We start from the raw sequence: 25943 nt of genomic DNA, 5'->3' as shown, positions 1-25943 counted from the left end.
GCAAAGGGGGACACCCCACAGGCGGTGGCTGCTTTGTCCCAGGTTTTTGTCACTCATCACCCCTGGAGCACGGAATGGCTCCCCACTCAAGGATTCGGGCCTGGAGAATTCCATGGACAGAGGAGCCTAGGAGGCTGCAGTCCATGGGGTCGCAAAGAGTTGCACATGACTGACTAACACTTTCAATTTCACTTGGCACCCCGGAGTTCCTGATCTGCACTGCATGGCTATGGCACCTCACACCTTGGCTGGTATGGGCGCATGTGCAGGTATAGGCCTTCCATCCCTTCCTCCCTGTTGTGGGGGCAGTCTTCTTCATCAGGTGAGTAAATGAAGAAGCTTTGTGATTTGCCCAAGGCCACCCAAACACTTAAGAGTCAGAAGCTCAGTTCTGGCTCTTCTGTGTACCCTGGCGGGAAGTCCTAGGTGTGCCCAGGTTCTGGTCCACTGTTGTGAGTGAAGTTCACGTTCATGGTTAGCACCTCCCATTAGCACACAACTTCTGAACTGGTTGAGAGCGTGGAAAACTGGGGCTAACTCTTTACATTGGGTTCGGGTAAGGTGCACTCGCCCATGGAACACAGGATTGTGCAGTGTAAGCCCTGGCAATATGCAGGAACTGTGGGCCAGGCTCCCCTTAGAGGCTGGGAAGACCCATGGCAGATAAGGCAGTCTCAGGTGCTCTTTGGGGGAGGGTGGGGAGCGCCCAGACATTCTTCCCAAATTTAGGCATCAGCTCAAGTCTCCACCCCTTCTGATGCTGTGGGAGGCTAAGGGTCACACTATTTGGGCTCCCTTCCCTGGAAATAAGCCCCCAAGTCAGCACTGCATCTCTTGATCCAGAGGTGTGACAGAGTCAGAAAGGCAGCGCCCAAGTGGGCAGTCCAGGAACAAGGCTGGGGACGGGGAGCCATCTGAGACAGGACCAAGGACAGCAGCTGAATGCCCTGGGGAGCCACGACTCTCCACCTGCGGCTACAGAGAGAAGCCTAACAGATTCGCAGGGCTGTTCCCATGTGCACTGGGAACGAAGGGAGTGCCAGGGGCCTTCCAGTGTCAGAGAGCAATGACACATATTCTTATAGTTTAGAAATCTCAGAGATGCCAATTATAACATTGTCAGCGTGGAAATTAATAAAGGGAAACCTCACTAAAATGGAGTCGGGAGGCCAGATGCAGGGTTTCATGCATATCCCACTCAGGTCAACACAGATCCCAACTGGAAGAGAGGTACTGGCAGAAATGATGCAGGAGGAAGAAAGATTTTCTCCTTGCCTGGCAACTGCGTAGCCAATGAGAGGCTGTCACAGCTCAGCCAGTGAAAAGCTATCATAACAGCCCCTCCCAGCTACCCTTTCTCTATTAAAGACTTCTCTTTTCTTTGCTCTACCAGACGTACTTGTCCCAAACTACAATTCATTGCTGCTGTGAATGAATCCCCTTTTCTGATAAAAATAACTGGCTGTTTTATTGTTTTAGGTTAACATCAGGAAAACAAAGTAATGAGGAAACTATAAGTTCAGGTTTCTTTAGAAGATCATTTTCCTGGAACATGGCATCAATTTCTAAAGGAGTCTTTTAAGATGCCTTTGTTCTTACCACGTTTCCAGGCATAGGGCAGGCATTTTTCAGAACAACTTGGAAACAGTTATTCATGCCTCACGAGTGTGCATTGCCCAGGAAAACAAGATAGATGTTCTTGGATTTGTTTTTCACTCAGAGGAGTGGAACAAGCTTTGTATGCAGAGAGGTGGCACTGTCTGAAGCTACATGTCCTTCATCTACCTTAAACTGTTGTGTTAATTAAGAAGACTTGTATTTGTAAAGCCTGCTTCTGTGTGTATATCATACTCTTCAGTTCAGTTCAGTTCAGTCGCTCAGTCGTGTCCCACTCTTTGCGACTCCGTGAACCGCAGTATGCTAGGCCTCCCTGTCCATCACCAACTCCTGGAGTTCACCCAAACCCATGCCCACTGAGTCAGTGATGCCATCCAACCATCTCATCCTCTGTCGTCCCCTTCTCCTCCGGCCCTCAATCTTTCCCACCATCAGGGTCTTTTCAAATGAGTCAACTCTTCGCATGAGGTGGCCAAAGTATTGGAGTTTCAGCTTCAGCATCAGTCCTTCCAATGAATATTCAGGACTGATTTCCTTTAGGATGGACTGGTTGGATCTCCTTGCAGTCCAAGGGACTCTCGAGTCTTCTCCAACACCACACTTCAAAAGCATCAATTCTTCTGCACTCAGCTTTCTTTGTAGTCCAACTCTCACATCCATACATGACCACTGGAAAAACCATAGCCTTGACTAGACGGACCTCTGTTGACAAAGTAATGTCTCTGCTTTTCAATATGCTGTCTAGGTTGGTCATAACTTTCCTTCCAAGGAGTAAGCGTCTTTTAATTTCATGGCTGCAATCACCATCAGCAGTGATTTCGGAGCCCAGAAGAATAAAGTCAGCCACTGTTTCCACTGTTTCCCCATCTATTTCCCATGAAGTGATGGGGCCAGATGCCATGATCTTAGTTTTCTGCATGTTGAGCTTTAAGCCAACTTTTTCACTCTCCTCTTTTACCTTCATCAAGAGGCTCTTTAGTTCTTCTTCACTTTCTGCCATAAGGGTGGTATCATCTGCATATCTGAGGTTATTGATATTTCTCCCAGCAATCTTGATTCCAGCCTATGCTTCCTCCAGCCCAGCGTTTCTCATGATGTACTCTGCTGACCTCCCCAAGTTGGTAGGTGCCCAATATGCTACTGGAGATCAGTGGAGAAATAACTCCAGAAAGAATGAAGGGATGGAGCCAAAGCAAAAACGATACCCAGTTGTGGATGGGACTGGTGATAGAAACAAGGTCTGATGCTGTAAAGAGCAATATTGCAGAAGAACCTGGAATGTTAGGTCCATGAATCAAGGCAAATTGGAAGTGGTCAAACAGGAGATGGCAAGAGTGAACGTCGACATTCTAGGAATCAGCAAACTAAAATGGACTGGATGGGTGAATGTAACTCAGATGACCATTATGTCTACTACTGTGGGCAGGAATCCCTTAGAAGAAATGGAGTAGCCATCATAGTCAACAAAAGAGTCCGAAATGCAGTACTTGGATGCAATCTCAAAAATGACAGAATGATCTCTGTTCGTTTCCAAGGCAAACCATTCAATATCACAGTAATCCAAGCCTATGCCCAACCAGTAACACTGAAGAAACTGAAGATGAACAGTTCTATGAAGACCTACAAGACCTTCTAGAACTAACACCCCCCAAAATATGTCCTTTTCATACTCTTAAATATTTACTTAAAAACTATACAACAGTTAAAGGCATTTTGTCTCTTGGCCATAAATTCAATTCTCTAAATGCATGCTCCCTCCACCACCCTACAGAGGGCCAACCTTTCTTGAGCCAGAAGAAACCTCTAGTGTCTTGCATTGTGGAAGACTTCACTCGGGTGCTGGATACACTGTTGTATTTACTTTGTGAGATTTCACCTTGCTGCACACTTAGGAAGTATGTATTTTTCTGCATGTATGTTATACTTGTAAGAGTTTACTTAAAAAACTAAGGCCTGCTTCTGGCATTTCATTCAGCACTAAAAGCAAAATGCCAGTCTTTTGGAGCTAAATTTTACTGGAAGAAATGGAGAAAGGGATGAGTACGGTTGTACTTAAGTGAGATGAAGTGCATAAAGAATGAACCCTCCAGAGTACCCCCTTTTGTTGCTAGTAGCAATGCTTTGCTTTAAATTCTAATCTGCAGCCAATTTCTTATTTTTCAATTTTCAAATCTTTCTCAGTCTTCACTTAACTAAAAATGTATAATATCAATAGTATTTCCAATGTTCTGCCTTTTCCTAGAATGTCATGGAATTGGAACCATACACTATGTATCCTTTACATATTGGATTCTTTCAAGTAGTTGCGCTTACATGTCCTCTATGTCTTATCATGGCTTGATAGCTCATTTCTTTTTCATGCTGAATAATATTCCTTTGTCCATAGTTTATTTATCCATTGACCTACTAAAGGACATATTGGTTGCTTCCACATTTTGGCAATTATGAATATGAATAAAGCTGTAATAAACATCTGTGTGCAGGTTTTTATATGGACATAAGTTCAATTCCTTTGTTAAATACCAAGGAGCACACCTGATGGATGATATGGTAAGAGTATGTTTATTTTTGTAAGAAACTGCAAAACTGACTTCCAGAGTGGCAGCACCATTCTGCATCCCCACCTGCCATGAATGAGAGTCCCTGCTTTCTGCATCCACAGCAGCGTCTGGTGTTGTCAGTGGTCCAGATTCTGGCCATTCTAATAGTTGTGCAGTGGTATCTCATTATTGTTTTAATTTGCATTTCCCTGATGATATAGGATGTGGAACATCTTTTCATATGCTTACTTGCCATTATGTATCTTCTTTGGTGAGGCATCTATTTAAAGTCTTTGGCCATCCTTCACTGGGTTGTTTTTATTATTGTTGTTGAGCTTTAAGAGTTCTTTGTATATTTCAGATAACAGTCCTTTATCATATATGTCTTTTGCAAATACTTTCTCCCATTCTGTGGCTTATCGCCTCTTTGTTAATTGCTCTACAATGTCGTATTGGTCTCTGCCATACAACGTCAATCAGCTGTGAGTACACATATGGCCCCTCCCTATTGAACCTCCCTCCCCCCTTCCACCCCATCCCACCCCTCTAGGTTGTCAGAGAGCACTGGGTTGAGCTCCCTGTCCTATATAGCAACTTCCCACTCGCTATTGTATCTATGGTAATGTATATGTTTCAGTGCTACTTTCTCAGTTCCTCCCACCCTCTCCTTCCCTTGCTGTGTCCACAAGTCTGTTCTCTATGTCTGTGACTCTAGTCCTGCCTTGCAAATAGGTTCATCAGTACCATGTTTCTAGATTTCATGTATATACATTAATATACAATATTTGTTTTTCTCTTTCTGACTAATTTCACTCTGTGTAACAGGCTCAAAGTTCACCCACGTCACTAGAACTGAGTCAAATTCATTCCTTTATTCTGAAAGAGATGGGAATATCAGACCATCTGACCTGTCTCTTGAGAAACCTGTATGCAGGTCAGGAAGCAACAGTTAGAACTGGACAAGGAACAACAGACTGGTTCCAAATAGGAAAAGGAGTATGTCAAGGCTGTATATTGTCACCCTGCTTATTTAACTTACATGCAGAGTACATCATGAGAAACACTCAGCTGGAAGAAACACAAGCTGGAATCAAGATTGCCGGGAGAAATATCAATAACCTCAGATATGCAGATGACACCACCCTTATGGCAGAAAGCGAAGAAGAACTAAAGAGCCTCTTGATGAAAGTGAAAGAGGAGAGTGAAAAAGTTGGCTTAAAGCTCAACATTCAGAAAACTAAGATCATGGCATCTGGTCCCATCACCTCATGGGAAATAGATGGGGAAACGGTGGAAACAGTGTCAGACTTTATTTTTTTGGGCTCCAAAATCACTGCTGATGGTGATTGCAGCCATGAAATTAAAAGACACTTACTTCTTGGAAGGAAGGTTATGACCAACCTAGATAGCATATTGAAAAGCAGAGACATCCCATGGACAAGGGAACCTGGCAGGCTACAGTCCATGGGGTCCCAAAGAGTCAGACATGATTTAGTGACTGAGCACACACACACACACACACACACACACACACACACACACACCATCTGTTGAGGTATGTGCTGTCTTGAGCTGTGGTTGTCCCATTAAGATCTGCAAGTGTAAGGCCTCACTGTAATGGAATGCTTGGTACAAAGTGAGGTCACCCAAGGATCAAGTTCTGGGGAAGAAACTAGGCTCACAGAGGAAACTGGACTGCCAAGGGTGGAGAGGACTACAGGAAGTGGGGCCAGATTTTGAACAGTCTGGATCTCTACGGTAGCCCCTGGCCACATGTAGCACTGATCACTTAAAACATGGCTAGCCCAAACCAGATCCAAAACCAGGTGCAAAAACACTTCAGATTTTGAAAAACTAGTGCAAGATAAAGAATGTAAGATATCTCATTAATAAATGTTTACACAGTTACACACTGAAATGATAAATGGATTAAATAAAATATATTATTCAAATTAAAAAAAGAAAAAAAAAGAAAAGCAGAGACATTACTCTGCCAACAAAGGTCCATCTAGTCAAGGCTACAAGGCTATGGTTTTTCCAGTAGTCATGTATGGATGTGAGAGTTGGACCATGAAGAAAGCTGAGCGCCGAAGAATTGATGCTTTTGAACTGTGGTGTTGGAGAAGACTCTTGAGAGTCCCTTGGACTGCAAGGAAATCCAACCAGTCCATCCTAAAGGAGATCAATCCTGGGTGTTCATTGGAAGGACTGATGCTGAAGCTGAAACTCCAATACTTTGGCCACCTCATGCGAAGAGTTGACTCACTGGAAAAGACCCTGATGCTGGGAAGGACTGGGGGCAGGAGGAGAAGGGGACGACAGAGGATGAGATGGTTGGACGGCATCACCAACTCGATGGATATGGGTTTGGGTAGAGTCCGGGAGTTGGTGATGGACAGGGAGGCCTGGCATGCTGTGATTCATGGGGTCGCAAAGAGACAGACACGACTGAACGACTGAACTGAACTGAATATTCCATTGTATACATGTACCACAACTTCTTTATCCATTCCTCTGTTGATGGACATCTAGGTTGCTTCAGTGTCCTAGCTGTTGTAAATGGTGCTTCAGTGAATGTTAGGGCATGTGTGTCCTTTTGAAATACGGTTTTCTCAGGGTACATACATGGCTTGTCTTTTCATTCTCTTGATATAATGCCTATTTCACATGCAGTTTCTTTTGGGAAATGATTTTTCTAAAGGTTTATTAGATATTTTAAATCCTTTTGGATTTTTTGTAAGCTTTTTCTTTTATCAGTAACTGTTGTTGTTCAGTCCGACACTTTGCGACCCCATGGACTGCAGCACGCCAGGCCTCCCTGTCCTTCACTATCTTCTGGAGATTGCTCAAACTCATGACCATTGAGTCAATGATGCCACCCAATCATCTAATTCTCTGTTGCCCTCTTCTCCTCCTGCCCTCAGTCTTTCCTAGGATCAAGGTTTTTGCCAATGAGTTGGCTGTTCACATCAGGTGGCCAAAGTATTGGCGCTTTAGCTTCAGCATCAGTCCTTCCAATGAATATTCAGGGTTGATTTCCTTTAGGAATGAATGGTTTGATGTCCTTGCTGTCCAAGGGACTCTCAATAGTCTTCTCCAGCACCACCGCTTGAACGCATCAATTCTTTGGCGCTCAGCCTCCAGCTCTCACATCCATACATGATTATGGAAAAACCATAGCTTTGACTAGACGGACCTTTGTTAGCAAACTGATGTCTCTGCTTTTTAATACACTAAGTTTGTCATAGCTTTTCTTCCAAGGAGCAAGCATCTTTTAATTTCATGGCTGTAGTCATCATCTGCAATGATTTTGGAGCCCAAGAAAATAAAGTCTATCACTGTTTCCATTGTTTCCCCATCTATTTGCCATGAAGTGATGGGACCAGATGCCATGATCTTAGTTTCTTGAATGTTGAGTTTTAAGCCAGGTTTTTACTCTCCTTTCACTTTCCTCAAGAGGCTCTTTTAGTTCCTCTTTGCTTTCTGCCATAAGGGTGGTGTCATCTGTGTATCTGAGGTTATTGATATTTCTCCCGGCAATCTTGACTGCAGCTTGTGCTTCATTCAGCCTGGCATTTCGCATGATGTACTCTGCATATAAGTTAAATAAGCAGGGTGACAATATACAGCCTTGACGTACTCTTTTCCTAATTTGGAACCAGTCCATTGTCCCATCTGATGCTTGTTGACCGGCATACAGGTTTCTCAGGAGGCAGATAAGGTAGCCTGGTATTCCCATCGCTTGAAAAATTTTCCAGTTTGTTGTGGTTCACACAGTCAAAGGCTTTAACGTGGTCAGTGAAGCAGAAGCAGATGTTTCTCTGGAATTCCTTTGCTTTTTCTATGATTCCACAGATGTTGGCAATTTGATCTGTGGTTCTTCTGCCTTTTCTAAATCCAGCTTGAACATCTGGAAGTTCTCGGTTCATGTACTGTTGGAGCCTAGCTTGAAGGATTCTGAGCATTACTTGCTAGCATGTGAAATGAGTGCAATCAATAACCGTGGACAGCTCAAATCAAAATTAACATTATTTTCTGCCTAAGACCACATGATTTGCTCTTCGAATATTATTTCACTTAATTCTTTCAGTGCAGCTAGGAACTTGCCCAAACTAATGGCTTTGACAGCATTCATGGGATAAGCTGTCATATATCTGAGAGTGGATTTAGGTCAAATTGGAACTGCTTCATCAAGATGGTCCATCTATGGCCAGATTCAGAAATAAAAACCAACAGTATATAATGGTTGAATTGACCCCAAAAATGCCATTGCTGTAAGCACACGTCGAGGTCATGTTCTAGTAGTAAAATAAAAGTGATTGCTAATTCCTGAGGCTCAGGACAGGAGCATTCTTTGGGTCAATTCAAAGATTATATAGTATTGGTTTTTATTTTTGAATCTGCCCAGATGACGAAGGGCACTGCAGGCCACTGAGATCACTTCAAGGCTTTGGAGGAGCACAGTGACAAGTCCCAGGTGCACACAGCTTTTAAGGATAGCAGGAAGGGACAGGACCGATTTTGAACCCATTTCATCAGTTGTCTCAGGGGACACAGTAACCACTGCCTGCAGCGCTCGCCCCAGAACCCGGGCTTCCGTCCTAGTGAGGGGACAGGTAACAGGAGAACTAAGACCAGCGCATTTCTCAGAAGCCCAGGGTGAGCGAAACCGCCTGGGGCTACAAACCCCAGGGCATGGGCGGTCTGTGGGGCTGCACAGTGGCAGCACCGACTCTGCGGAGCTGGACGGAAGCCGAGAAGGAAGCTGAGAGCCTCTGAGCAGCCAGGACGGCAGGCCAAGTCGCCGTGAACTAGTCAAGGCACGCCAACGGCTGCCCAGCCCCTGCCAGACCGCAGATCTTGGGTGCGGGACGCCGCTGCAAGGCGGAAGCGAAAATGAAAGGCATTCAGTAGTGTCTGGCTCTCTGCGACCCCAAGGACTGTAGCCCCACCAGGCTCCTCTGTCCACGGAGATTCTCCAGGCAAGAATACCGGAGCGGGTTGCCAGGCCTCCTCCAGGGGAATCTTCCCAAACTAGGGATCGAACCCGGATCTCCCGCATCGCGGGCGGAGGCGCCACCTCCTAAGCCGCCGGAAGCCAAGCGGAGGCGAACAGGAAGTCCGCCACGAAGCCCCGCCCCCGCCGCGCAGGCGCCCGGGGCCGACGGGCGGCAGTGGGGCGGGGCCGCGCCCGCGCCCGGGGCCGGGCCTCGCCGCTGCGGAGGCAGCGGAGGTGAGTGGCGGGGCCTGGCGGCCTGGTGGGAGCCTGAGGGAGCGTGTGCGGCCGCGCGCCGGTCACCTCACCGGCGTCTCCCGCTGCCCTGGCCGGGCCTGCGTTCCTCCGCGGAGGACTCGGGGGTTCTGAGGGGAGAGGCAGGCGCCTTGAGCCCAGGCCGCGGAGCTTGCGCCCAGCTCGTTCCCGCGCTGCGCCGCGCTGCCGGCCCGGGAGCCGCCCGAGGGCCGGTCGGCTGACTGGACAGAACGAGGGGAAGGGTCAGTGAGCTCGACGGCAGGGCGGTAGACACGACTCTAACTGAAACGCAAAGAGAGGGACAGCAGAGGTTCGGGAACCGCGGGGACGCTACCCGAGCTCAGCGTACTTGCTGTTGAGATGTCCGTGGTAGACGAGAGTGAAGGGGGCTGAAGAAGAAATCCATCAAGTGGTAACGGTTAAGGATTTTCCTAAACTGCAGATATTAAGCCACAGATCAAACTGCTTAATGCAGCACAAGCAGGATGAGTAGGTTTAAAGGGGGAGGGCGGGGAAGGAGATATACATTCAAACCCCTGAAAGCCGAAGGTGAAGAGAGAAACTTCAGGCCAGGAACGAGGCGGGGAGGTGGGAGAGCGCGGGGAACGCGTGAAGGATGCACCGCAGCCCAGCCTGCTGTATGGACAGTGGACGGCGGAGTCTTTGGGAAAAGATAATTCCTGAGGTAAAGAGGCCTCACATGCCCAGGAAGGTTTGAAACCGCTCAGAGCCTTGATTTTTGTAAAATCCTGTTGAATTCTCTCATGCTTATAATTTATGCGTCTCCTGAAATGATGGTGCCCTGTTTCTTCCTGTATTGTTACTCTCCTGAGTTGCATTCACTGGTTTTCAAATGTTGAACCAGGTTTGCGTTTCTGAGTGGAATCCAGTCTGCCCTGATGCTCTAGGCTTCTTATGTATTATTGGATTCAGTTTGCTAATATTTTTTGAAGAATTTTGTGAAGGTTATTGCTCTGTTGTGTTGTTCGGTGGCTTAGTCGTGTCCAACTTTTTGTGACCCCATGGACTGCAGCATGTCAGGCTTCCCTGACCTTCACTATCTCTGGGAGTTTGCTCAAACTCATATCCATTGAGTCAGTGGTGCCATCCAGCCGTTTCATCTTCTGTCACCCCCTTCTCCTCCTGTCCTCAATCTTTCCCAGCATCAGGGTCTTTTCCAGGGAGTCGGCTCTTCACATCAGGCCAAAGTATTGGATCTTCAGCTTCAGCATCAGTCCTTGCAATGAACATTCAGGGTTGATTTCCGTTTGGATTGACTGGTTTGATCTCCTTGCAGTCCAAGGGACTCTCAAGAGTCTTCTCCACACCACAGTTTGAACGCATCAATTCTTTGGTGCTTAGCCTTCTTTATGGTCCAACTCTCCCATCCCTACATGACTACTGGAAAGACCATAGCTTTGATTATACGGACCTTTGTCGGCAAAGTGATGTCTCTGCTTTTTAATACACTGTCTAGGTTTGTCATAGCTTTGTAGTTTTCCTATAAGCAGTTCACTTCAGACTCTGAGTTGTGTCCGACTCTTTGCAACCCCGTGGACTGCCACACGCCAGGCTTCCTCATCCGTCACCAACTCCTGGAATTTGCTCGAGCTCATGTCCATCGAGTCGGTGATGCCGTCCAACCATCTCATCCTTTGTTGTCCCCTTCTCTTCCTGCCTTCAATCTTTCCCAGCATCAGGGTCTTTTCCAAGGAGTCAGTTCTTCACATCAGGTGGCCAAAATATCGGGGTTTCAGCCTCAGCATCAGTCCTTCCAATGAATATTCAGGACTGATTTCCTTTAGGATGGACTGGTTGGATCCCCTTGCAGTCCCAGGGACTCTCAAGAATCTTCTCCAACACCATAGTTCAAAAGCATCAATTGTTCAGCACTCAGCATTCTTTGTAGTCCAGCTCACATCCATACATGACCACTGGAAAAACTATAGCTTCGACTAGACGGACCTTTGTCAACAAAGTAATATCTCTGCTGTTTAATATGCTGTCTAGGTTGGTCATAACTTTTCTTCCCAGGAGCAAGCATCTTTTAATTTCATGGCTGTAGTCACCTTCTGCAGTGATTTTGGAGCCCAAGAAAATAAAGGCTGTCACTGTTTCCATTGTTTCCCCATCTATTTGCCATCAAGTGATGGGACTGGATGCCATGACCTTAATTTTTTGAATGTTGAATTTTAAGCCAACTTTTTCACTCTCCTCTTTCACTTTCATCAAGAGGCTCTTCAGTTCCTCTTCATTGTCTGCCGTAAGGGTGGTGTCATCTGTGTATCTGAGGTTATTGATATTTCTCCTGACAATCTTGATTCCACCTGTGCTTCATCCAGCCTGCATTTCGCCTGATATACTCTGCATATAAGTTAAATATATGCAATATACAGCCTTGACATACTCCTTTCCCAATTTGGAACCAGTCCGTTGTTCCCTGTCCAGTTCTAACTGTTGGCTTCTTGACCTGCATATAGATTTCTCAGGAGGCAGGTGAGATGGTGTGGTATTCCCATCTCTTGAAGAATTTTCCAGTTTGTTGTGATCTACACAGTCAAAGGCTTTGGCATAATCAATAAAGCAGAAGTAGATATTTTTCTGGAATTCTCTTGCTTTTTCTGTGATCCAACGTATGTTGGCAATTTGATCGCTGATTCTTCTGCCTTTTCTAAGTCCAGCTTGAACATCTGAAAGTTCACAGTTCACATACTGTTGAAGTCTGGTTTGGAGAATTTTGAGCATCACTTTACTAGTGTGTGAGATGAGTGCAGTTGTACAGTAGTTTGAATATTCTTTGGCATTGCCCATCTTTGGGATAGGAGTGAAAACTGACCTTTTCCAATCTTGTGACCACTGCTGAGTTTTCCAAATTTCCTGGCATATTGAATGCAGCACTTTCACAGCATCATCTTTTAGGATTTGAAATAGCTCACCTGAAATTCCGTCACCTCCACTGGCTTTGTTCGTAGTGATGCTTCCTAAGGCCCACTTGACTTCGCATTCCAGAATGTCTGGCTCTAGGTGAGTGATCACACCATCGTGATTATCTGGGTCATGAAGATCTTTTTTGTGTAGTTCTGTGTATTCTTGCCACCTCTTCTTAATATCTTCTGCTTCTCTGAGGTCCATACAATTTCTGTCCTTTATTGTGCCCATCTTTGCATGAAATGTTCCCTTGGTATCTCTAATTTTTTGAAGAGATGTCTAGTCTTTCCAGTTAATGCTGTCAGGTATCAGGGTATCAGGTATCAGCTAATAGTCTAGTCCAGTTAATGGTATCAAGGTAATACTGGCAGTTTTGGTTGTTCATGTGATACTAGCCTCAGAATTTCTTTGAAAGTATTCCTTTCTCTGTATTTTCTTTTTTCCTATGATTTATTTATCTGCTTTTGGTTTCACCAGGTCTTTGCTGCGAGCGGGCCTTCTCTAGTTGTGGTGTGTGGCTTCTCGTTGCGGTGGTTTTCTCGCTGCAGAGCACAGGCTCTGTGGTGCGTGGGCTTCAGCAGTTGCGGCTCCCATGCTCTTTGCTGCATGGGCTTAGTTGCTCCTCCACATGGGGGACCTTCCTGGTATCAGGGATCCATCCTTTGTATCCTGCATTGGTGGGTGGATTCCATACCACTGAGCCACCGGGAAAGCCCACCTGCTCTGTATTCTGAACATTTCTGTAGGCCCTAAAGTAAAATTTAAAATTACAGATTCACTTTTCTTAATAAATATAGGTCTTTTCAGGTTTTCCATTTTGAGTCACTCTTGATAATTGGTGTTTTTTTCAAGAAATGTGTCTATTTCATCTAAACTGTCAAGTTCATGTGGTAAAAAAGTCACTACATTCCCTTATTATCCTTTTAATGTCTGTAGTCTTAGTGATGTCCCCTATTTTATTCCTTATTATGGTAATTTGTATCATTTTTCTGTTTTTCTTGATCAGTCTAACTAGAGGTTATCAACTTTATTGATATTTAGAAGTAACCAGCTTTGGTTTTATTGATTTTTTTCCTATTGTTTGTCCATTTTCTATTTCTTTGATTTCTTTTTTCTGTTATTTCCTTTTTTTCTGTGTATTTTGGGTTTAATTTGCCTTTTTCTAGCTTCTTAAAGTAGAAAGTTACATGACTTATTTTAAACCTTCATTTCCAGTTTAGGCATTTAAAGCTGTGAATTTCTCTAAAATCAGCATAAACTGCATTGTGTATATTTTGATAGTTTTCATTTAGTTCAAGCTATTTTCTAATTTCTCTTGGGATTTCTTCTGTGAATCATGATTTATGCAGAAATATATCATTTAATTTCCAAATATTTGGGGCTTTTCCATGTATCTCTTTGTTACTGATTTTAATTGAATTATTTAGGGGTTAGAGAATGTACTTTATGATTTCAGGCTTTTAAAGTTTGAGGCTCGTTTTTTGGCCTAGCCTATAGTCTTATCTTGGTGATTACCTCACGTACACTTGACAAGAATGTGTGACCTTGAGCAGGTCTTGTAGTTGCCCTGAACTGGAGATTGCTTGTCTGTAAGGTGCCCGTCTTCTCTGTGGGTAAGAAGCAGGCAGTGGGGAGCTTTGAGATGTGGGTGGTTCTTGGTTCTGTAGGTGATATGCCCCATCTCTTGACCTTGCAGATGGCATGTGAGACAGAGCGAAACCCCCTGGGTGTGTTCAAGTGCCAGCTCTGTGCCATAACAGCTCCGTACAGCTACAAGGGGCTGCAGCCCTCTGACAGCCAGTCTGTCGTGTGAGTACCAGTGTCCCAGCCCAGGGGCCCTCCTGGAGCTCGCTGGCCTGAATCCGACAGAGAGCTTGGGTGCTGTGTCTGGGCCCACCCTGCCCAGGCTCTGGGTGCTTCAGGTGTGACCAACACCTCAAGGGTTCAAGGGCCACCTGGCTCTTCTGGAACCTCCCATTCCCTCCCTCCGTGTTCGGCCCAGGGTCCAGCCTCGGGTGGACTTGCCTGCCCGCGGCTCCTGTTCTGGTGGGAGTGAGCCCTGAGGGTCAGCATCTGCCCAGGGAAGGCCTGCAATAGAGCCAATGGATCCCAGGCCTTGATTCTTGACCTTCAGCTCGTCCTTCATCAGATGCCACCTTGTGAGGATCTGAGCAGTCCATTACATGGGACGGGGGTGGAGGCCAGGCCTCTTCCCTCTGGCCGCGGGGATCCTGGGGGTGTTGCCTCGGGAATTGCTTGGTCTCCTTTCCGATGTGCAGTGGAGGCCAGCAGGGCACCCCCCGGGAGGCTGCATGTGCCGCCTACGTGGGAGCGGGTCGCTTGGGAGTGGGCGTCATCCTGGGGGCGGGGAGAGGACTCGGAAAGCCCGGATGCAGGCCTCGTGCCTGCCCCCAGCCCCATCCTGCTGAGTCAGGCGGGGTCTGGGGTGGGCCGAGGAGGAGCGGCTCGCTCTCGGCGGCTGTCGCGGAGTCTGGAGCAGGCCTCGTCTCAGTCCCAGCCTGACCCCTTCGCTCATCTCTGCTACTACTTGGTGGTACTGGGGGCCCAGCCCCTCCCTGCGATGAGCTCCCACAGGGGCGGCCCCCAGGGAGGTCTGTGCCGAGGCCCAGCTCCTGTCAGCAGAGGTCCGGGCCTTTCCGCCCCTACTTCCTGTCCTGCAGCCTCCTGGAGGAGAGCTACGTGATGAGGGACCCCTTCACCCCCGACAAGGGCAGGTTCCTGATCGTCGGCTCGAGGTGCAGCATGTGCAGCAGGCTGGTGTGTGTGGGCCCGGTGGGTAAGCTGCGTGCGCCTGCGGCCGCCTTCTCCCTTTACCCCGTGGCTGGGACCTCACGTGTGTGATCTCGGAAGAGGTGACCTTTGTGCCTTTCCCAGGGGCAGTGTGAGCGGCAGCCTTTCCTGGCCTTGGTGGTCCTGGGCCCCCTCACGGTCACTTAGTGGGGGCAGCTGCTCTGCCTCATCATGGGTGGGTCCCTGCAGCCAACAGAGTCTCGGGGACAGGCAGGCTGGGGTCAGTTGAGGGTCTCAGTGGGGGTTGAGGAGAGAGATTCTTGGAGGCTCTGCCCCCCCCCCCCAGCCCCTAATCACCTCCCCTCCCCCACCACGTGCAGCTGGCATTATGCTTTTCCCTCCCTGGGACCATGGCCTTCTTTCTAATCGTCCTCCAGGGCCCTTCCAGAGGAAGGGGCGTGCTTTCTGGAGCGTTCGTTGTGTGCCAGACCCTGTGCTTGGGACGTGTGTTGCCAGCAATGCCTTTTTCAGTCCTATTCCAGCCTAGTTAGGCAGAGCAGTGCTGCACCCATTTTACAGGTGAGGAAACTGAGATTTAGAGAGGTGGAGTTGGCCCAGTTCACTGGGCTAGCTGAGCCTGTTGTTTGAAAGCCCGAGGACAGATGGAAGTGCAGCTGTGTAGACCTTTACCCCGAGTGACTCTGCAGCCCAAGCATCCCTGAGTATTCTGCCTGGGGGCCAAGGGCCAGCAACGGAGGGGCAGGGGAGCTGTGTCACAGAGCAGATTGAGATAGCCAGTCTCCATCCATCAGAAGTCAAGGTGATGAGACTGGCAGGTGGGAGGAAGCCTCAGCTCAGGCAAAGGCCCAGAGGGAGCCACACCACCGTTGGGCCATATGAGGAGACGGGCAGCTGGCGCAGCTGAGGCCCTGTGTGGACGGGAAGCAGCTGGAGTCAGGGGAGTGGGGCCAGGTGGGGGAAAGCCAGGACTGCCACCCTGGGAGTTCAGGCCACACTTGGAGACAGAGAGGACGGGGCCCCATGCAGCATCAGATCTCCACGGTTGTCTTGGTTGAGGCACAGCCTGAGCTCCTGGAAGGAAGGGACCCCGATACACGTGGCAGAGGAGACAAACAGAGCCCAGCCCAGGTGGTGCTGGCTGACGGGGCACGGCTGTGGTCCTCGGCACAGGACCCATCGGGTCCCCTGTGGAAGTCGCCGCTCCCACCATCACATCTACATCCCCATTGGTGGGAAGGGACAGGAGCGCACACGCCTGTTCCTTCAGAGGGCATGACCAGGAGGTGGCACACCGCTGTGGAGACACCGCTGAGCAGACTCAGCCACATGGCCACACCTGGCTGCAGGGCGGCTGGGAGGCAGGTCTGGGCCCTGTGCCAGATGGAGACCAGTGCGGTGTTAGTGGATGCCACGGTCGCCACTGTACGTGGTGGAGCAGTTCTGACCTCCTGCCCAGACCAGCCACTCGGCCGTGGCCTCCGGCTCCGTGGGCTGTCCCTCTCGTTCCCGCTGCTCCTAGCACCGGTGTCACCAAGCCCCTGTCCCACCGCTGTGATAGCCAGGAGAGGGCGGGACCTCAGGTTTCCAGCCCGTTCCGCCTGGCCTGTGCTCACCCTCGGCCCACGGCGGAGCCCCGCCCTGCAGAAGCCAGGCTGCAGTGTCTCTCCTGGCCACCTTCGTGGGTCTCGCCCAACCAGTCCCACGGCCTGCGGGCTCAGGCCCTGGCTCTTTTGCCCCCACTGCCCTCCTGGAGGCCCATCGGCTCTTTTTCTCTTAGATGAGGACCACCCTCCTGGAGGTGGGCAGCCAGGCCCCTGCGCCCCCCTCTCCCTCTTGCTGTCTGGCTCTGGCCACACACCCCTACCTCCTCTCTGCTGCTGTGTATCTGGAGGCCTTGTCTCGCCCCCCTGCCCCGCCTGCAGTGAAGGGCTGCCCTCTGGGAGATGCTGCACTGGGCTTCCTGTGGCACTCAGCACCCCCCGCCCTTCTTTCAGGAATGCAGTTTATTCTACACCAAGAGATTTTGCCTCCCCTGTGTCCAGGACAACGTGGATGCTTTCCCTCGGGAAATTCAGCAAGACTTGGAGAAAAGGAAAGGCCCCTCCACGAGGCCTGCCAGCCAGCGCAGTTCTCGACCATGAGTGCAGTCGGGTACCAGGTCCACAGCGATGCCCACCCGGGGCCCGTGGCCCAGGTCAGAGATGGGAGCCGCTGTGCCAGCCTTCTTTCTGGGCCACTGGGAGCTGTGTCTGCAGCCCAGGGGGGCTGGGGTCCGCCTGTAGCAGCACCAGGGTCAAGAGCAGGCAGAGAAGGTGCCCACAGGCAGACCCCAGACGCCAGTGCTCCAGGGACCGCAGCTCCCCCCCCACAGCCCCCGCCTTAGCAGCTGGTGAGACACTGACCGTGGGCTCGCTGAGTACCCGCTGGCTAGTTGGAGGGTAGAACTGCTCTGTCCAATTCTGTAATTTCTGCAGGGCCAGCGCACACTGCCTGGGGGTGATAGAGACATGTCTGATGAGGGGACGAATAAAGAGCTTTTACTGACCGATGTTGGTGCTGGGTTTTGTCTTGTGGGGCCACGCTGTCCCAGGTCCACTCTGTTACCAGACCCTGACAGGTGGAGACAACCTCAGGCTTGGGTTCAGGGCAGACCCTATAGTTGGGACTTGTGTTTCCAGACAAGCAGTTCATCTCACAGCATCACTCAAAACTCCCCAAATAATTTTTAAAAATAGTTTATTTTTTAAAACCATTAAGGCAATACTGTACCCTGAAATTAACTCTTTACATTCATCAGTCTTACAGTAGGACATTCCAAACATATAACTTCCCATCAACTCAGGATAGAAATTAATATATATGATCAGTTCAATCTCCTAAAGGGAAAATGAATAAGATCCAATTTTTTAAAAAAAAATTAACGTTATTTTATAGCCATTTTCTAATTTCCTGGCACGATCACCAGGAAAATGACCAAGGAGATCCCACTCGCTGTCCTCTGCATACCCCAGCGTCCCTGACCCCAGGTGCCCCACCGATCACACCCAGGGGGCTGAGCCACAGAGGTCATTTGGAGCCCACACAGAAAAGTTCTGCTTTGGAATTGCTCCTGTTTAGTATGATATAAAAGGGGTCTGTCAGCCCCTGAAGGCTTTGAGAGCATTAAGGCACCAAAAACAGTAACGGACCAACACACACCAAGGAATCACGCTCAGTCCTGGCTTTGGAAGCTGCATGGCTCTGCTGCATGTCTGGCAAAGGCCTCCTCTGTGCCCCGTGTGCCCCAGGCACAGACACGCGTCAGGAAGAAGCCCGCCCAGGTTTGGAACAGGTCACCTGGGAGATTCACGGGGTCTATGGCTTCCGCTCTGTGCTCCAGACTGCACTCTGGAGGCTGCCAGAGGAGCAGCCGGCAAGAGTCCCTGTCTCAGCAGCTCTCAGATTGCAGAGCTCTTTGGTAACAACCCCCAGGTAGTCATTCCCTGAAGAGCAGACAGCTGCTTACTACACAGGAGAAGCTCCGGGCCTCCAGCGGGACCAAGCCTGCTTGTGTGAAATCGGTGGCTTCTAACCTGGGTCTGCCTTGCTGATAGATAGACAGGCTTGCCTGTGCTGCTCACGTGTGAAATGAAGAGAACAGATTCATAGGGAAATAAATTCCAGATGGCTCAGGAGAGAAGGAAAGCTCAGATGTGTGTGTGTGTGTGTGTGTGTGTGTGTGTGTGTGTGCGTGTGGTGTCTGGGGAGGGGCGGGCCTGTGTGCGCATGCAGTTGTATTTCTGTTGTGACGTTTCAGCTTTTTTTGTGTTTCCAACAGGTCCAAGAGCCAGGCTACTAAACAGTATACATCAGTTCACACTGCTTTCAGAAGAATCCCAATATTTGTTGTTAGATGCATGATTGTAGGTTAGTAAAATATTAGGATTTAAAAAAAAAAAACAAAAAACCTCAAATCACAGTATTTAAAATGTAGCTATTAACATAGTTCCTTTTACCATACAGTGTAGAAAAAAAAAAAAGTGATACTCGAACACAAATACTGTAGCTGTAGGGCACTGAGTGGTATCCATCTCGTGTGAGGTACGTTGTTTTTTAGGCCTGAAAAAAGGACCAGACCATCTGTGCCTGTAAAAAGAAACTTCCCCAAAGTGAATGATTTTTCCTGGAAAAGATCAGCTACTCGTCTCCAGGCCCTCTCACCTCGTGGCCCCCACCTTCTGTCTCAGGAGGCATGGCTGGTGGTGGGTCTTGTCTGCGCTCCAGCAGGGCTGGGGGTGAGGGGGAGGGAAGGCAAGAGAGGAGGTGGCTGGTGTGTTACCTTCTCTGGGGAAAACAGGCAAGCTGTTCACATTCGACCCAAACTAGCAAACACATTTTTAAATGAAAAAACCTGACCCAGGTCTCAGTTTGCTGTTTTGCGATGTAAAAAGTTGGTATTTCTTCGATTTTTTTTTTTCCAAATAATGCATTTAACAGCCATGGGGCCCCTGAGGTCCTCGATGTTATGAGTTGCTCAGTTGAGATGTGACCTTGGCATGGATGCAGTGTGGTCTGTTCTGTGCAGAGGATTCCAGAAGCACATGGCTACGTGTCTTCCAGCTGAACCACATCACGTGGCCCCCTCTTCCTCAGGGGGTTTATACTTCTCCCATCTCAAACTGAAATTCTGAGAAGCAGACAGTCTAGATCTGAGGAGTCTGGGCACCTCAAGCCAGGAAAAGGCATGTGGAAGTCAGCCTCGGGCAGCGGCCTCTCTGTTCTAATAAGTGGGCCACACCCATAGCAGGCCACTCTATGGGAATAAAGTGGGAACCTGCTGCACCCACAGAAACAGCATCATGGAAGGCGTTCTACGACTCTTCAAATGAAGACGTGTGGTCTTTTTTCCCTTAGAGCACTTCCAGTACCACATTTTAGTCTGCCCAGCAGTTCCCAGAGAAGCAGGAGGGCCTCCTGTATTCCCAGTCAGACCCCAGTTGCTGCCCTTGTTTTCACTCTGGTGTGTGTCCCCGGCTGAGGGTTGATAACCATTTTCCTAATTGTGCTAAAAAATAGTGCCTAAAAATAGATGTAAATGTCAGCCAACACTCAGACCGCAACCTTTGGAGCCTAACCTTGGATCTTCCTGGAGAGAAGTTCCCCAGAGGAAAGCGTGCCCCCAGAAAAGTCCTAGCCCTGGGAAGGGGGAACGCACGCAGGTAGTGGGGCGCAATCAGCAGCATGCAGGCCGACTGGTCAGCATTCACCGCCACGGCCCCCGGTCTGCTCCTCCCAGCAGGGCTGTCCACAGAGCCTCCCTGCTGCAGGTGGGCCGTGCCGTCTGGAGAGCTAAGGCAGGAGTCCCGTAGCTGACCACTCCAGGCAGAGCAGAGATTTCGTTGCCTAGAATCTATCATCCCAGGGGAGCCCCATAAGTCCGCTTGGACCAAGACTTAAGAATAAATACAGATATAGTCCAGTGCCTGCAGCAACAGCGCCGTGAAAACCCTCCCTGGACACCTCTTGACAGTAAGCCCTCAGTTGGTGGCATCGGTCTTAGTGTGTGACACCTAGGGACAGTACAATTTCCTTGCCTCTCTTGAATCAACACCGCTGTTGTAAACTTAAAGAGCCAGCGACCCCTCCAGGAACGCGTGCGGCCAGGGGAGCAGACTCAACCACAGGAGTCACTCTGAAGCACCCTCACCTGCCTTAAAGGCAGGGGCGGGAGCGGGGAAGCAAGCCACCCCCGGGGCCCAATCTGCACATCCAAGCAGTCCTTCCAAGCCTGGTGTTTCCACTTGAAGGTGGGATGACACAGTCCGACCCCCTCGAGGGTCTGAGGCCTGGAGGTGACGACTCAGGTGGGGAGCCGGGAGCACCTGCATGTCTTCCCCGCCAGATCCGCGTTTTGAAAGGCCGTGCGGGTTGAAGAAGCACTTTCAGGTGAGTGGTTTTCCAGGGTCCCTGGAAGCCCCTACTGAAGGCCAGGCCGGTGGCCAAGTTGGTCTTAGCTGGAAGCACCTGACTCCCTGGTTGAAACAATGGACTTATATTTAAACAGGACTTTTGAAGCATTCCAGAGGCGAGTGTGGTCATTGGGTCAAGACAAAAAAGCCCTCTCTCGTGCATCTGGCCGCAAGCCGTCAAAATGTGCCTGGTGTCACAGTGGCTTGAAAAGGAGTCAGGCACAGAGGGGCTCCGGTGCGACTTGGGGGTGGAGGCTGCGGGGAGCCGTGGGCTGACTAAGGCTTGCACAGAGACATCTCTCTCTGCCCTCGCCTGCCAGAACTTCCCAGTGAACAGGATCCCCCTCGGCCAGCAGGTGAAGCTGCAGTCACCTGGGCCCTCAGCAGCGAAGGCGCAGAGTCCTAACCCCCGGACCACCGGGGAATTTCCAAGGCTCCTTTTAAATGATAAAATTTCCTTTAAAAATCCACATAGGCTTCCGTGTCTCAGGGTGCACACAGCAGAGGTGGGCACACGTCTCTGAGCCCTGATCACAGACAGTCTGACTAGGGATGCACCGAAGGCCCTAGTGCTCCGTGGACCCTAGATTTAACAGAGGCTCGTGACGGCCCTATCGACGTGGCTGTCCAGCTGCGGGTTTGGGTAAATAGTAGCTGCTCAATTAATAGCTTTCTCATCATCAGTCATCCAGCCAACGGCCCAACCTGTGCCTGGAGCTTCTGCTCAGATTGTAGGCTGCCGTGTTCTGTGCTCTTAAGTTGGAAGGAAGGGCTCGCTTTAACAGGGCCGGCCCTCGGGCGTTCTGGAATTCTTTCCCTTCGATTCACAGTCACCATTGACGCCTGCGCGTGTATCCTCTTTGGGAAGATGCTTTGAGCCCCTCTCCCCAGAGAGCTGTGTAGATGTCACAGGGTTCCCGGAGGCCAGGCGGGCAGCGGGCAGGGCTGCCATCAAACTGCTCCTCTGATGGCTGGATCCTGTTTCTGACAACACTGGACATCAGGGAGGTGGCGTCCTGCGCGTGCAGCCCTCAGGCTTCTCGAAGTGTGGCGGGGACAGAAGTGAGCCCGTGGGACCCCCAACCGGAAATGCCCAGGAGGCAGAGAGGAGGGCCACTGGGGGGCAGCGGGGCGGCCGGAGGAGCCCCACGGTCCACCCGTCCAGACAAAGGGCACCGGTAGTCTGTGGCCTCTGGGGAGTTTGGCACTTGGCGATAAGTGAGGGAATGAAGAACCAGGTTTAAACGGTGGCTTAAGAGCGGATCAAGGTGGTGAAAGGGGGTCCCGCCATGACCTGCATCCAGCACTGCGGGCGGCTGGCTCTATACTCGGCATCTGAAGTTTCTGGAACCTGCTTCCACTGGACCTTATGCTGATGTCTGCTAAAACCTCATAAGCAAGAAGCGTGCTCCTTAAATAGCTTCTCTTTGAAACACTACCATGTACTAAACTGGTGAATAATTCATCAATAACTTGATTATCAATGCTCGGAGAAATCTTTGATTGTGTGACCCCAGATATTCTGAGTGGCTCTGTTATTTCAAGTGAATTTCTTCCTATTAACAAGTGAACGATGTCAGGTTGCTTTCAGGCCAAGTTCCTCTGTGGCTTCACCATGGGCCTCCCTGGTGGTCTGGCCGGACCCCAAGAGGACCAAATGCTCGCTGACACCTTGGATGCAGAGCTTGGGCCGGCAGTCAGTTTGTTCAGTGGCAAGCATGAGCTGGGAGCTGTTTCAGATAGGTCCTATGAGAATCTAAACAGAACTAACAAATCTTCCAAAAGAAAGCCTGAATCTTGAGCCTCACTTTCCAAAGCCGTGTCTATCTGAGTAGACCTGTCCCGAAACACCAGAGTGAGAGGCAGCACGCACACAGCATCCAGCCCGCGACCCCAGGACCTCGGACTAGCCACAGGCCTCCAGGCTCATCAGCCCAGGGAGTTCCCATCTTAGGGAAGAACGGGGACACGGATGCACCTGTGACTCAAAGCTCACCTCCTTTCTGACTTAGGGTGACCCCTGACTGGCGTAAGTTCTAAAGCAGAAATGCTTTCATTTGTTTCCAGCAGGTCCTTTGATTGCAGCTTAGAAAAAATAAAAGGTAAAAGCATCACTGAATGTGTATTGTGTACAAAGATGTCCTAATTATAAGGCTTGGTTTGTTTTAAGCTGAAGTCTCAGTTTTTTGTATGATAATGCTGATCTTGGGGACTTTTTCAAATTCAATCTAGCCATTCTTTAACAGCAGATAATACTGACCTTATAGAACCAAATTTCCTAAAGACGGAGGGGGAGGGGTGTCAAGGGTCAAAAATGCTGCCAGTCCGGGAAGCATCCAGGGGCAGAACCGGCCGGGGGCTGGGGAGGCACTCTGAAAGCTCTCTGACGGGACAGTTAATCTGAGTGGTGGACAGGACCATGTGCTCTAGACAAAAACCATAATCCACACTGCCTCCAAACTGGACTGAGGTTGAAAACTTGACCTTTAAGGCTGAATCAGACATTTTAGATTTTGGTAAAACCACCTTATATATGTAGCTGGAAAAGGAGACAACTCTTGAAATCCTTGCAAAAACCACCAGCCTGTTGTGAATCCTGAGACCAAATAAAACCATTTCATTTCCCCCCGACCCTGCCCCCTACCCTGACCCATTCTCCAGGTGAGACCCCTGTCCCCAGCCCTGTGCCCCACCCCCACGCTATAAAGTCACAGGTGCCTTGTCCTGCCCACGCCAAGGAGCAGCTACCAACAACAGGGGTTAAAAAGAAATGAAGCTGCATATTTAGAAAAGCAACATCGAAAAAGACCAAGGAGCTGCCTTGACAGAGGGGGCCTGGAGCAAGGTTTACGGACAGCTTGTCAGGTTGCCCCTGGAGACGCGACCCTGGCCCCCCAACAGCTCGGCTCGGTGGGTTCAGATTCGATAGGGAATTGAGCCGAGAGGAACGGGAGGCGGACTGCGCCTCAGAGTCCCTCTTGCTCCTGTTGACCACAGGTGCCAGCTTACAACGGCGGGGACCGAGTGCAGAGGGGCCTTGAGATACGGCTTTCTGGAATCTTCTACACACACCTGGGAACAGGCTTTTCTACATACTAGTTACAACCACAAAAACAGCAAACTGAAACGAAACAACCAATGCATTTCGATAAGCTTATTGAAATCATTCTTTGACATTCTAAATCCTGTGATTCAAAAATACCACGTTGTCTTTCTCTGAATTCAGGAAACAGAACCAAAATCTTCCAAATAAATATTTCGCTGCTTTTAAAATACTTAACCTTTGGAGACATCTATGTTTACAGGATTATAAAAATTAAAAAAGTGCTGATTAGTTTTCAAAATTATAAAAGAGCACAACAGTCAAAAAGCAGTAAAAAGGGAAGACAGACCACATATTTTGAGGTTAATTCACTGGTAAATTCCTAACACGATATAAAGAAATCTGCATTGATTCACATCAGGCACATTAAAAATCAGACACCATTCTCCCTCATTTCCCAAGTCCTGACTAGTAGCTGCTTCTCACCAGCATCTCAAGACTGTACTGCTCTCAGAAGAAGTGGTTACAAAAAAGAAACGTGGAATAGCGTTCCGGTTACCTAGCGAGTATACTTCCCGTTGTTCCAAGGTTTCCATGGTGGACATTTGTGCAAAGCTGCGTTGCTCCCGTCTCTCCTCTGTAGTGCCGTTGCCTCTAAAAACCCGTGAGAAGCCCCTTTTCTGCGTGCGTGTCTGGGACATCAGTACATGTCCCTGTAGATCTCCTGCAGCAGCGGGTGCAGGGCGGCGTCCGCCTCTGTCTTCTTGATCACCTGCACTAGCCGTGCGTGCTCCGTGACCAGCTGCCGCAGGTCTGCCATCTTTTGCAGGAGTTTTGGGAAGAGGAAGACGTCGTCAGGATGGTTGTTCTGTAGGTGGAGTTTGAGCACGTGCACAATGCCCTCCTGCATTTTTTCAATGTGTCCTACGTTTAGGAGGCCGGGCCGATCTACCCTCAGGAGAGAGGAGAGAGGTTTGAGTGGGGTAACCAGCACGGTAATGCCTAGTAACAGTCTTCCAGTCTGAGAAACCAAACATCCCGACTGGACTCTGCCTTTCCTACCCAAAGCTCAGCCGCTTTTACACACAGTCCACTTGCCTAGAAAACAGAACTACATTTTCCCCAAAACACTGGGCCTGGGATAGACAGCAGGAATACTCATTCCTAAATATTTCTTTTTTTTTTAAATGTATTTTATTTATTTGGTTGCGCCAGGTCGTGGCTGCAGCTCACGGAATCTTCTGTCTTCACTGGGGCCTGTGGGATCTAGTTCCCTGATCAGGGATCGAACCTGGGCCCTCTGCATTGGCCTTGAGGAGTCTTAGCTGCTGGACCACAAGGGAAGTCCTCTCAGTATTTCTATGACCTTAAAACAACTAGCTACCTTATGGGGTGGCTGCTTCATTTAGAGTTTATCTGCTGACCACCTGTCAGGGGAAAACCCCCAAAACATTAGTAGGAGCAGCTATACATACAACTTACTTGTGCCTAATATGGAAAATGATATCCTTCTGCCTGCATCTTCTTAGATACTCGGTTTCAACAATATTTGAGGAGTGTGATTATGTGCAACGTAGGTTTTGTGGTATAAAGTACCGTTACAGGTACCTTCTAACATGTGTGAGTATGCATGCTCAGCTGCTCAGTCGTGTCCGACTTTTTGCGACCCCATGGACTGTAGCCCACCAGGCTCCTCTGTCCATGGGATTTCCCAGGCAGGAATACTGGAGTGGGTTGCCATTTCCATCCCCAGGGGCTATTCCCAACCTAAGGATCGAACTCGTGTCTCTTACGTTTCTTGCATTGGCAGGCAAATTCTTTACCACTGTGCCATCTGGGAAGCC

General features: G+C 49.3%; 2 protein-coding genes across 22 annotated transcripts in view; one reads left to right on the top strand and one right to left on the bottom strand.

Annotated features, from left to right (window-relative positions):
* The first annotated feature begins 9314 nt into the window (after positions 1 to 9314).
* CDPF1 (cysteine rich DPF motif domain containing 1) lies at positions 9315 to 17653 on the top strand. 18 transcript variants are annotated; one of them, XM_081594977.1, is made up of 5 exons: positions 9387 to 9650; positions 14033 to 14145; positions 15018 to 15129; positions 15525 to 15666; positions 17151 to 17653. In XM_081594977.1, the coding sequence occupies exons 2-4, from the start codon at positions 14033 to 14035 to the stop codon at positions 15636 to 15638; spliced, it is 339 nt and encodes a 112-aa protein (XP_081451103.1). In that variant the 5' UTR covers positions 9387 to 9650; the 3' UTR covers positions 15639 to 15666; positions 17151 to 17653. The 18 variants fall into 18 exon arrangements, with proteins under 18 accessions (XP_081451099.1, XP_081451089.1, XP_081451103.1 ...); XM_081594976.1 differs by having other exon boundaries at positions 17103 to 17653; XM_081594971.1 differs by having other exon boundaries at positions 9387 to 10093.
* A 177-nt stretch (positions 17654 to 17830) lies between these two features.
* The window catches only part of PPARA (peroxisome proliferator activated receptor alpha), a 65228-nt gene continuing 57115 nt past the window's right edge, over positions 17831 to 25943 (bottom strand). For all 4 annotated transcript variants that reach the window (XM_081594957.1, XM_081594959.1, XM_081594958.1 and 1 more), the window contains one exon: positions 17831 to 25047. In XM_081594957.1, coding sequence (XP_081451083.1) covers positions 24800 to 25047 — 248 coding nt within the window. In that variant the 3' untranslated portion in view covers positions 17831 to 24799. The remainder of the gene's footprint in view (positions 25048 to 25943) is intronic.

The sequence above is a fragment of the Giraffa tippelskirchi genome, chromosome 4, assembly GCF_054371585.1.
Source record: "Giraffa tippelskirchi isolate mGirTip1 chromosome 4, T2T-mGirTip1v1.2.pri, whole genome shotgun sequence".
NCBI lineage: Eukaryota > Metazoa > Chordata > Mammalia > Artiodactyla > Giraffidae > Giraffa > Giraffa tippelskirchi.
This window is presented reverse-complemented; position numbering and strand designations above follow the sequence as displayed.